At 38.8% G+C, this 13,088-nt stretch overlaps 1 protein-coding gene across 8 annotated transcripts in view; it reads left to right on the top strand.

The window, feature by feature from the left end:
* The window catches only part of TRPM3 (transient receptor potential cation channel subfamily M member 3), a 919,507-nt gene that overhangs the window by 672,022 nt on the left and 234,397 nt on the right, over window positions 1-13,088 (top strand). For all 8 annotated transcript variants that reach the window (XM_032427586.1, XM_032427585.1, XM_032427583.1 and 5 more), the window contains exons 4-5: window positions 6,693-6,906; window positions 10,139-10,263. In XM_032427586.1, the coding sequence (XP_032283477.1) occupies window positions 6,693-6,906; window positions 10,139-10,263 (339 nt within the window). The remainder of the gene's footprint in view (window positions 1-6,692; window positions 6,907-10,138; window positions 10,264-13,088) is intronic.

The raw sequence follows: 13,088 nt of genomic DNA, 5'->3' as shown, positions 1-13,088 counted from the left end.
TCCTGTTGTACGCAGAAGTCATTTCTAAGGTGAGTGTTTGTAACCTTCATTCAATTTTCATGTATTGGTTTTTCTGCCATACCAGGGGATTTTCCACAGTTTGGTCCTCCCAGTGTCCTGTGAGGTGGTCGGGATCACCCCCATTTCATAAGAGAAGGTGTGCAAATTGGCCAAATGACTCACAGGGCCCGTGCCTGATGCCAGAGTGTGATGCTGCTCATGACTGGAAAATCTATAAATGGAAGCACACTTCGCCACATCAGGGTACTGCCCAGGTGACAAAATGTAGCATACCCATCAGGAAGATTTCTTGTTATTTGTAAGGTGATCCCTTAGCAATCAATGAGCTCACAGGTAGACGGTCAAAACTGCTTATCTTGACAACCAAAATAGCTCCTAATTTCAAATCACATTGACCGCTTATTAGCTCTGGGGACAGCCATTTATGACCTTGAAGCTGCTGATTCGGCACATGAGTTAGCTGTTACATTACAAGCATCTGGAGAGTTCCTGACTAACCTGCTTTTTATGGGTATAAGAATATAATTTAAAAATTGACATCTTCAGATCATTGTCAAATGTCATTTTATCCCTTTGTTTTAATTAGCCTCTTATCCCCCAAATCATTTGAGTTACTAAACCATAACAATAACAAAAACAATTAATGGATTCATTTAAATTCTTCCTTTAAAAAAAAAATCTTGCCTTTTATTCTCCAAGGGATTTAGGTCATTGGAAATAATTTGGGTAGCTGAAAATAGCTGTGTTTTCTTATTTATTGTCGCCTAAGTAATTCCTCCGGTATCTCCCCCGTTCCTCTCTGTGACTTTCATGTGACATATTGAGTGTTCTTTCTATCCTTTGGCCCAATGAGAAACACAAGACACCACTTAGAATCTTTGGTCTGGGGAAGAGTTGTAATCTTTGCTTCTCATGCGGTCCCTGGGGAGCTAGTCAGAAATGCAAAACCATGAGCCCCACCCCAGGCCTACTAGATCAGAACCTGCATTTTTGACAAGGTCCCCAGGTGAGTTGTGCACATTAAATTCTGAGAAACACGGCTCCACCGAGAGTTTCCAGTGCAACAGTAGCTTTAATCATGAACTAGATGAGTGGTTGATGATTAGACAGCTAGCTTGGAGGTCCCAGTCACTCACTTTCCCTGGCTCTCCCTGTCTTTCCCTGTAAAGCAGAAGAATTGAACTTGATGATTTCTAGTTCCCATGATTGCTAAGATACTTCTAAGTTCCCTTCCATTTCTAAGATTGACTACTTCACAGCCAATATGAAAGTTTTATCAAAAATCACAGTCAGGTCAAACATGGTCCCTGCCCTCAAAGATCCTGTGACATGGGCAGATAGAACTGACAAGTACAAGAAACAACAGGGGGAAAAAAAATCCAGTTGGGTTAGGTCAAGAGTTATGCTGCATCGATATGAGCTTGGATTCTCAGGAAAAGTCAGTAAAAGCCTTTGATAGATGAGAATGATTTCTGTAGACGAGAAAGGGAGGAACTGGGTAGCCTACAACTTAGGGAACAGCATTAGCCAAATACAGAGAGAAGTGGGGAAACACCTCTAGGTGGGGTCAAGCCAAAGCAGGGAGGACCAGGACAGGCAGAATGAGAGTTTACATATAATGTAACACTTGGAACTGAGAAATAGTGGGATCAAAAAGGAATGGGAGAAAGAACTCTGTCTGTTGATGTCTTGGTGAGGGTATGGGGTTGAGAAGCCTTTTGGAGGCTGATGGATCATTAGAACTTTGAGACTGCTTATAGGTGAAAGAAAAGGAGAAGAAGAGAGGGGCATTTTTACTTTGAGGTCAAGAGCAAGGACTCTGGAGTCAGCAAACCTGGGCTATGGATCCTGTCATTACCACTAACTATCAGTTGAACTTGAGAACCTGATGGATCCTTTCTGTCCCCCAGCAGTGAAATGTGGATGATACCAACCTCCTCATTACCGGGAGGAGTCATGATAATGTATGTGCTGGGGCATAGTAAATACAAAAAGTCTTGGTTTGGGGCTTGGGGGGGTGGTTCTCAATAGAATTAAGAAATTGAGAGCAGAGAGAAATATGTGAAGAGGGCCCACCAGCAATGTGACCTTACACAGACTGGACAGCAAGTGCCTCTGTTTCCCCATCTGTAAGACAGAGCTGGGGACAAGGTGATCCAAGGTCATTCATTCCCTACTAGAGCACTCAGAGTAACAAGAGTTCTGTGATCACGAGCAAGCTTTTCTTAACTAGGAAAAAGATTAGGCTGCTTCAAAAGGAATTTTAACACATTCTGTAGATTTTTTTTTTTTTTTTTTTGGTCACTTTCCTGGGGTTCTTTTTTTCTTTTTTGAAGGTATAAGAGGGTAAAGGAGAGAACAGTCACTTAAAAAGCAATTTTTTTTTTTTTTACCATCTCCCACACTAAGCATTTTTGGTTTGTATAGTTTGGAAGCCTTGGGAGTCCCAGCCCTAATTTATTTCACTAAATATCCCTTTCTGAAATTAGTCAAAATGTCATAAATTCAATTCAGCAGGGCTGCCAAATTTTAACTACAGTGCACAGGCACAGAAAACATTTTATTCTTTCATCTTATAGCAATATTATCTAGATGTTTTTCTTAGAGTCACTCAATGAGTTAATAAATTTAACAATAGAGAGAGAGAATAACATAGCCTTTATTTAAGAAACATTGTGCTTGCTTCTACCACTGCAATGCCCACTCTTCAGCCCCAAGGCTCCTTGCGTGGCACAAAAATGCACATTGTTATTGAAAATTTCTGTGGATATGTATTGGAAAGTTCTTGCCCTCTGCATGAAAGTTTGTGCACAAAATTTGCCACTTCTCATCTTGTGAGCTCTAGTTAAATTCTGTTGGTATAATGCACTTAGCTAAAATTGCCAACCCTTACCCTTTCCATTCTGAAATTGATTGTTGCTGCATAGATTAAATTAACACAGAACCAGCTTATTAGATTCCAACACCTCTTTGGATTTCTAGTATACACGTATATAGGAAACTTTAGCTCTTTGGTATTTCTTGATGATGCAGTTAATGTTGTCAAGCTGCTTTCATTTTTTCTTCTACTTTGCCTCTCATTTCAACTAAATATATTTAAAAAGCATTTTAACAAAAGAATTGACGTAATTTCTGAGGTTTTTGCAACAACGGGGTCTCCTAGATCCAAAAATATTCCAATAAATTGTCACCTCCTGCATAACCTTATTTGTTTATACATCCAAAAGCATATGTTGGTGTGGTTACATGCCGTTCTGTTCTTTCTGTGGTTACGCTACCTCAACATTAATACCTAACAAATTCCAGAGTTAATCAGTACCTTTCTCTTCTCTCCCACACAACATACAGACTTTAGAATGCTTTCATCCTGATAACTTCCACCCAGTTAAATGCTGTATTGTCCAGTGCTTTGGTTCTGTACCTTCCCACCATAAATTAGACATTATCATCATTTATATTCTACACCCAGTGCTTTTTTAGATTTACCGTGTATTTGCTAATATCTTTGTTAGTGATTCTTTCTTGTATCCCAGATCATCCATTTGGGATCATGTAATTTCTCCCTGCTATATATGTATTTTAAAATTTCCTTCAGGAAAGTCTGCTAGAGATAAATTTTCAGTTTGGGTAGTCTGAAAATGTCTATAATTTGCTCTCATTTTTGGAAGATATATTTTCGCTGAATATAGAATTTTACCCTGACAGTTCCCCTTGGCACATTGAAGACACTGGCTTGTGGCATCCATTTTTGCTGTTGAGGAATAGACCTTCTGTCTTAAATGACTGTTTCTTTGTAGGGGATTTGTCTTATTTTCTGGCAGCTTTTGAAGGTTTTTTTATTTCCTTCCCTTTGGTGTTCTCTGTGAGGTGTCTCTGAGTGGTGTTTGTTTTTATTTATCCTGCTTGGGATTCATTGACATTCCTGGATCTGAGAATCTGTATCTTTCAACATTTCTAAGAAATTCCCAGCCAGCATCTGTTCGAGTATTGCTTCTTGCCCATTATCTCTTTTACTTCCATCTAGAATTCAGATCATCTTCTCCAAGGTTTTCAATTTTGCTTCCGTTTTTAATTCCTTTGTCTTTCTAGGCTGCATCTGGTCGATTTCTCTGGATCTATTCATTAGCATTGTCTAATCTGTAGCTTAATTTTTCTACTGTATTTTTCTTTAAATTATTACTTTTTTATTTCTTGAAGTTGCTTTTGATTCTTTTTCAAAAGTATTGGTCATACCACCTCACACCAGTCAGAATGACTAAAATTAACAAGTCAGAAAATGACAGATGTTGGCAAGGATGCGGAGAAAGGGGAACCCTCTTACACTGTTGGTGGGAATGTGAACTGGTGCAGCCACTCAGGAAAACAGTATGGAGGTTCCTCAAAAAGTTGAAAATAGAGCTACCCTATGACCCAGCAATTGCACTACTGGGTATTTACCCCAAAGATACAAATGTAGCGATCTGAAGGGGCATGGGCACCCCAATGTTTATAGCAGCAATGTCCACAATAGCCAAACTATGGAAAGAGCCTACATGTCTATCAACAGATAAATGGATAAAGAAGATGTGGTATATATATACAATGGAATATTATGCAGCCATCAAAAAATGAAATCTTGGGGCGCCTGGGTGGCTCAGTCGTTAAGCGTCTGCCTTCGGCTCAGGTCACGATCCCAGCGTCCTGGGATCGAGCCCCGCATCGGGCTCCCTGCTCCGCGGGAAGCCTGCTTCTCCCTCTCCCTCTCCCACTCCTCCTGCTTGTGTTCCCTCTCTCGCTGTGTCTCTCTCTGTCAAATAAATAAATAAAATCTTTTAAAAAAAAAAATGAAATCTTGCCATTTGCAATGATGTGGATGGAACTAGAGGGTATTATGCTAAGTGAAATAAGTGAATCAGAGAAAGACAATTATATGATCTCACTGATATGAGGAATTTGACAAACAAGACAGAGGATCATAGGGGAAGGGAGGGAAAAATGAAACAAGATGAAACCAGAGAGGGAGACAAACCATAAGAGACTCTTAATCTCAGGAAACAATGTGAGGGTTGCTGGATGGAGGAGGGTGGGAGGGATGGGGTGGCTGGGTGATGGACATTGGGGAGGGTATGTGCTATGGGGAGCACTGTGAATTGTGTAAGACTGATGAATCACAGATCTGTACCCCTGAAACAAATAATACATTGTATGTTAATAATAATTTTAAAAAGTATTAGTCATTCCCCATAGCCTATTGTTCCTTACTGATACATTCAATAATCTCATTTGTGTTTTTAACACATTAAATATAGCTATTTTATATTCTCTGAATATTTCAGTATCTTTGAGGATCTTATTCTGCTTCCTGTTATTTCTTTTGGTTCTCATTCATACTGCTGGATTTCCTTATGTAAGACGTGATTTTATTTTTTTTCTATGAAATGTTTATTTTCCCATGGAAACTATCTGAGCTCCGGATTGAGGGCTCTTTCCTCCACAGAGGATTTGCATTTGCTTATGCTGATTACCTGGAGCCATTACCCAGCCAGAACCATTTTAAATCAAGTACTTTGGTGTTTTTCAAGCCACACTGATAGTGTGAATGTGGATCAAAGCCTTTGTGAGGGCCCCCTGGTTTATAAATAATCAGAGGGGAATTTTTTTCCCCATCCACTCAGAACCAAGGTAGAAGCAGGCAGGCTTCCTTGCTCTCTTCTTCTGTACATCAGACTTTTGCTCCCTTTTTTCTTCCTTACACTTGAGAATGGAGCCCTTTGAAGTATCCCAGCTTACATGGGGTTCCTCCATTAAATTTGTCCGTACTGCATAAAGCCAGTAAAGCAGGTGCCCACATCTGCCAGGGTTTAGGAGAAACCCTCAAGTCCAAAGCCTGCTTTGGTCCTTCCTTGTCTCCTGAGGTTCCAGCTTCTACTTTGTTTAGGAATCTGAATATTGGCTCTTTTCATGCCCACTCAGCAATGCATTTCAAAAGGCTTTCAAATATATTTGCCCAGTAATTTAATTGTTTCCAGATAAAGATGGAAGTCTTTATATAATTAAACTGAGACCTAAATAAGTATGTATGTGATTATATACATGTTTATCATTGTATGTATTTATGGCATTTCATTTATATATACTTAGTATACCTATTTCCAGGTGCATCTGCTAATACCTTGAAATCTGATATACACTTTAATTTTTTTCGATTATTCTACAAGAATGATTGGCATGCCTTTTGTCACTTGTCTTCTTTAAGAAATATTTAGTATGCAGTTATTATAGATTAAATAAATGTAGTCAGTTGTTACCTTGCTTTAAAATTCTCATTACATTAGGTAGAACTGCAGAATTTTTCAAAACTGCTCAAAGTATCAGGGTCACAGAAACAGTGATATTCAGGCCCAGTTGGTATAACTGGGAAAAGTTGGCTTGCATTGCATTTTAGAAAATCAAACCATTTTAAAGTTTGTAATAAATCACAATTTCAAGAAAACCTTTAAAAATGGTGAATCCCTTCATCAAATGAAGACTCTCTTGGTAAAGAAAATGATTTGCCTTTTTTCAAAAATCAGATTTCATATGAGAGGTTTTCTTCAAGTACTGCACACATTGTTCCAGTCAGTAAAGATAAGGCCCCCCCACCCCTAGCAGCCCTGCCCTGTCTCCCTAACTGGTGACCCTTCTTCTTCCAGTATGTGCGAGTATCCTTTGATACAAAACCTGATCTCCTTCTGCACCTGATGACCAAGGAATGGCAGCTGGAGCTTCCCAAGCTTCTCATCTCCGTGCACGGGGGCCTACAGAACTTTGAACTCCAACCAAAACTCAAGCAAGTCTTTGGGAAGGGTCTCATCAAAGCGGCCATGACAACTGGAGCGTGGATATTCACGGGAGGGGTTAACACAGGTAATTGGAAGTGGGACAGAGAAAGGCAACCTAAGGCCACAAGAATGTTGTAACTAAGACCATTTTCTCCTAAAGCTAAGTATATTTGTATTCTCCCACCTCATCTCTCATCCCCGTGTGTCTATATTCACTGGTTCTCCATCCTCTGATACTTCTGCCCTTCATGACCAACATGATAACCATACAGGTAGTTCTCAACCAGGAAGAATTACGCACACCTGCGAAACAGGTTGGGCTATTTAATACTTGACTCTACAGAATTTGTAAACATGACTAATGGAATTTCACAGATATTTTCAATACCTCAGGTTGCCAGATAAGCATCCAGTAATTTTTTAAAGAATAACCTTTGCTCTAAATTGGAAGCTCTGTGTCTGATCTTTAAGTGATTTTAAGTTTGAGGCAAATAGCTTTAATTTTCGTAAAATGCCCATTACATCTGGAACATAAATTGTGACAGCAAAGTCTGGAGTATTGTGTGTTTATTATTTAACATAATTTATTAAATCAACTCTGCACCAATAGAAGACACATCACACTCTGATTTCCAAACAATTTTTTCTCCTGCCAAATGAGTTTCTCTATATTGTGATACAGGTAGGCTGTCAAATCAATTCTCACAAACCCACTTACAGTTAAATGCTTGCATGCAGCAGATTATTAATGTGCAACTGATAATGGAATGGATGCCTCTAAATTGCTTTGACGTATTTCCCCAGCCTGAGTCAGAAGTGCCGATTGGAAATGCACCAGGAATACTGCAGTAAGTTCATTTAAACTTGGTTCAAGGCTCTAAGTGTGTGCAGCCCGCACACATTTGGAGCTGGGGAACAGTCTGGGCATGACCCTAGCCAACTAATTTTAAATAAGATGTTATCTCAAGATTGTTTATTCATTTGTGTGCAGTTTGGGTAATATTTGAGCAAGACCTGCACTCAGAATTCTCCCCAATACCTAGAATTTGTGAACATCCAGCATGCGACTCCGTAAGCGCATTTCAGCAGCGAACGCTGCAGACTGCGCATGCTCATCATTGTTCGGTGGATTCCTAACTCAGTCTGTAAACTGACATGATCTTAGAATGACCTGCTCAGTCAGCTCTTTACTGTTTATTTGGTAATAATCAAATATCTACAGAGCTATTATCTTTCAGTGGCTGTTCAGGCTTTAGGCTCCAGCTTTCATTCAGTGTAGCGACCTCATTCACGCGTGATTATTTGGTCTTGTGTTTTCCTGGCATTCCCCTGCACCTCATCTACAGACTCACTCGGAGGTTTCTAAAGGTTCAAAAGAAACTCTTAACAATCTTCTGTTTCTGGGAACTCGGAACGTTCTTTATTACCTTTCTTCTTTTATGAAATGCACCCAGTATCAAAGGAAGAAGTAACAGCATGAATACTGTAAACCAAAGAGTTCATCTCTGCCTCGCCCCAGGCTAGCATTCAATCCAATACCCAAAGTGAGGTTCTAATGGTGGCGTCTCAGATTAGGTCAGAGGTAAAGGTAGGATTGTGGATGATGGAGGGCATACCATGAAGTTAAACTTGTCCCTAATGGGCCCTGAAAGGAGTTTTGCATATAAATGGGGGGGATGAACACTGATATTCCCAGCTTAACTCTTGTATTTGCTTTTTTTTTTTTTTTTACCATTACTTCATCTTAGAAGACCCCTAGAAAAGCTCCCAAGTGAAATTGATATTCTAATCAACACCGCCAGCATGGCTCAGTATGGATTAGTGCTATTTACACTCTTTTATTTGATTTTTTTTTTTTAAAGGAGGGTCTTTCTGTTTGATCTTATGAATATTTCAGAATGGCATGATTCACACATGTGTCTCCTCTCCCATGATTAAATTGCCGGGTGCATTTTGTGTGCTTAGTTCCGTGCGGTGTTGGGGCCCTGACTCTGTGCTAGCACCTCAGACATGCAAAGGTGAAGTAAGACGCCGGCCCCCCAACCTGCCCCACAAGGAGTTTTACCCTCACGTGTGATTGTGACTCACAGAAGAATATGTTACATAACATAGCGATTCAAGATACGCAAACTGCAATCCTGCTCAAAGGGAGAAAAAAATCAAATCCAACTCAGCTTTCCTATAGGAGATGGCACTAGGTGTGAATTTTTCCTTGAGAAATGGGTGGAATTGTGATAAGTGGACACAGCTTTTCTTAGAGAATATATTTTGCGTCTATAAAAATGATTACTTCAGAGGGGGGGTTAATGGATTAGAAGTTGCATCTTCTTTAAATGCAATTTGTCTTTATTAAACTATAAGAGATAGGTTCCCTACCATCTTATAAATGAGTTTTTTCACTTTTAACTGGTGAGGAAGGCCACGGTGATGGGGAAGGTCATTATGACAGGAGAGGAAAACAAATTAGAATAATGAAGCTAAAAAGCTGTATTTATATATTTTCAACATAAATTTTCCATAGAATATGCCAAGGCTTTCTTTACAAGTAGGGTCTCCTCATTACGTGTCAATAAATAGGAAGATGAAATCAAGTTTAACAAAATCTGATCTAAGTAACTACTCTATTTGAATGACCCTAACTCATACACAAACTCTGGTGTAGATTTCGTATAATATTCTATACGGTGCTTTTTATAGGATATACTCATGGTATTGGTTCTTAGTCATACTAAAATCATTATGCTTATAGTACAAGAAAAAGATTCCCTAAGTTTAAAGAATTGTATTTATTTTGTTTTGTTTTTTAAAACATTGGATGCTTTTTAATTTTTTTTCCTTAGGAAAAAAAGAACTTAAAGTCGAATGAGAAATGCATTGCTAGAGGGGCACCTGGGTGGCTCAGTTGTTGGGCGTCTGCCTTCAGCTCAGGTCATGATCTCAGGTCCATGATCTCAGGGATCGAGCCCTGCATCGGGCTCCCTGCTCAGCGGGAGGCCTGCTTCTCCCTCTCCCACTCCCCCTGCTTGTGGTCCTGCTCTCACTATCTCTCTCTCTCTGTCAAATGAATAAATAAAATCTTAAAAAAAAAAAAAGAAAAGAAAAAAGAAGTGCATTGCTAGAGTTCATATACAAGTCCCGCAAATGTATCTGACATTAGAGCCACAGATTTATGTTCTCTTCTGAACATTTGTGTAGAAATGTGTCAAAATTTTATATTCAGTGCATTTAATCTTGCGAGACACATTTATCACAATTTCCTTTAGAACAATGGAGAGTAATTGCTTTAAAAGAAAGGGTAATACTTCTTTTTCTCTTAGGTGTTATTCGCCATGTTGGAGATGCCTTAAAGGACCATGCATCCAAGTCTCGAGGGAAGATATGTACCATAGGCATCGCCCCCTGGGGAATTGTGGAAAACCAAGAGGACCTGATTGGAAGAGATGTAAGTCCTAGAAACTGCGCCTGTCTGTGACTTCTCCTAAAGGTGCTATCAAAAGAGTAAAATAAAATTAGAATTCAAAATATACATATTATAGTACTCTTTTGGTCCCCACCTCCCAAAATGAAATTTATCTGAGGAATAGTTTATTTGAAGACCATGTATTTCCCAAAATCTACCTATATAAACTCCATCAATTCTTATGATCAGAAAAAATCCTAAGTAAGACTTACTAACTACCCTCTTGGTTTGAATCAAGCAGTGGTCTTTCCTCACCCATCAAATCTTACAAGTGCTGTTGGCACAGTTCGGTTGAGATTAATTAACCCCAGGTAACAAATTCAACAAGGTGCCGACCTCTCTTTCCTTCTCTCAGGTCCAGAGCCACACACTGATTGATCAGTCAGTTTTTGCCAGAGAGAACTTATTTTATTTTTTCTGAGTCATCATCTTCCTTCTGTTTCTTCTAGAGTCTTGTTTTTGTTTCGTTTTGTTTTGTTTTGTTTACCACAGACAGGTTATCCCCAACCTCCTTTAGAGGGTTTTCTCACCTACTAACCACCAGACTTTTTCCCCTATATAACACTTCTCAAAATTCCAATTGATAGGAATTGTAGTTAAACTATATATAATGGCCATACTTTATTCACTGCTTTTTTCCCCTGGTAATTTTAATAATTAATTATTGATCATTGCACCTCTACATAAGGTCAATATACTCTTCCCTTCCCAATCAAGGCCTGCCGTAGGGTATAACAAATGTGCTCAGTAGTTTTTCCAAGTTCCATGAGGTCTCTCTGAGCCAAAAATTCAAAGAGCTGGAGAATTAACTGGTCTTAACTTCTTCTATTGTGCAGCAATACAGTGAAACCATCTTATCTTAACCCAACACAGTCTCTACAGTTTTTAATACAATGCAAAAATACTTTGAATAAAAAAAATCAAACATCATGAAATGCAATAAAACACTCTTTAAATCCTTCAGGATCTTTAAGTGGATAAGAAGCGTCCTTATCAATGCTACACAATTACCTGTAGAAACACTAATTTATCTAGAAAACATGGAGTAAGAAATTAAGAGAAATTAAGAAAATAAGAGATATTAATTTTATCAGTGTAACAGTCTCTTAACTAAAATTTACTGGCTGTTTTATATCACTGATTTACATCATTGATTATCTCAAGCAGCAATTTCCAAAGTGATACATAGAACTGACTGGAAAAACAAGCATTGCTAATTTTTTTAGAGTATCTGGAACTAGTCTTTGATGAAATATATTTGGGTTAATGCTTGCCTCAGATTCCAAGCTGGCTTTGAAGTTGATGGTGAACTACAAGTGCACTTTATTAATAAATGACTTAATTATTTAAAAGTGTTGTGATGATTCAGAAGTCATTTTAAAATGTTCATTGCTTCAGGATCTCTATTGTAAACCTAAGTTACATTTATTCAGTTTTTTCTTAAGATTTTATTTATTTATTTGAGAGAGAGAATGAGATAGAGAGAGCATGAGAGAGGGGAGGGTCAGAGGGAGAAGCAGACACCCTGCTGAGCAGGGAGCCCGATGCGGGACTTGATCCCGGGACTCCAGGATCATGACCTGAGCCAAAGGCAGTCACTTAACCAACTGAGCCACTCAGGTGCCCTAGTCAGTTTTTTTTTGGTGGGGGGAAAAGCCACTTTGGAACTTTCTTATTCAGATGAACTATGAATAAATGGAAGCTGAAGATTTCTTTATTCAAGATAGAGTATCCAAATAATTACCTCAATTGCCTAAACATTTGCCGAGAATGTTGACCTACTGCCTTTTTGTGTCATTTTGTGTGTCTTGTAAATTCTATGTGAGTGCAGAAAGACAGTACTTATGTTACGTTTACTTGCCTTGCTGAGTTGGAAGAATAACCCCTGATTCATCTTCCTCCAGTTTGAGCTCCTTTCCTCTGATTTCACCTCCTCTTGCGCTTCTCCTTTTTACTCTTATTTTCTTTCTACCCATATTTGTTCCCAGTTTTATGTCAATAGGAACTTACATAGGCCTTGCCAGTGGGGCTTAGTCGCATTGTCTGACTTCCCAATAAAAAAAATAGTCTCGTTCCCCACGCAGAGGGCAAAAGGAAGCACTCATGTTCAGTAAAATGTGCACATTCATTCTCCCTGCTCAACAGGGGGCTCTTAGATGTAAACCGTGGCCCACAAAGATCCAAGTGAACCTGCAGAGAGACCATCGAAAAAAAGATTGACATTGACAAATTGTAAAGAGCACAGGAAAAACAGTTGTATTTTACTTTCTTAATAAATCTTTGACCGAAATCTATTGAATTTCAACCACTCTAGTACAGCCCGCCCCTCATCCCCCGCCCCGTCAAACTGGGGAGTTGGGATATGCATAGGGTTTCTCAGGCCCTTGTGCAGCAACGGAATTTGTTTTTCACGTTGTAAATTACTTGGACCAAAGTGCTGTTTTTGGTGTACAGGGCATATGCCATAGTTTGAGGGAAATTTTTATATGTGTTTACTATTCTAATGTTATAATTAAAAAGGAATATGGTGCTAAGTTGTCACAAAAAGAAGTATTTGAATACAATATTAGTGGTCACATTTGAAAGTCCCCCTAAAAATCATTGAAGTAGAAGTGTTATCTGATAAACTTCTTAAGTAGTTATAAGAACTTTCATAGCCTAATTTAGCGCCTTCTGTCCTTTTCCTTCCATTTTATATAACCAAACTTACATGTAATAAACATCAAGAAAATAAACCTTAGAGCATCAGACATCAGGTAGCAGAGGGAAAAAAAACTAACGTATTATTAAAAATTTTTACCACTTCA

The sequence above is a fragment of the Phoca vitulina genome, unplaced genomic scaffold, assembly GCF_004348235.1.
Source record: "Phoca vitulina isolate PV1807 unplaced genomic scaffold, GSC_HSeal_1.0 scaffold37, whole genome shotgun sequence".
Taxonomy (NCBI): Eukaryota; Metazoa; Chordata; class Mammalia; order Carnivora; family Phocidae; genus Phoca; species Phoca vitulina.
The sequence above is the reverse complement of the archived record's forward strand: the minus strand, read 5'-3'. Positions and strand labels throughout refer to the sequence as shown.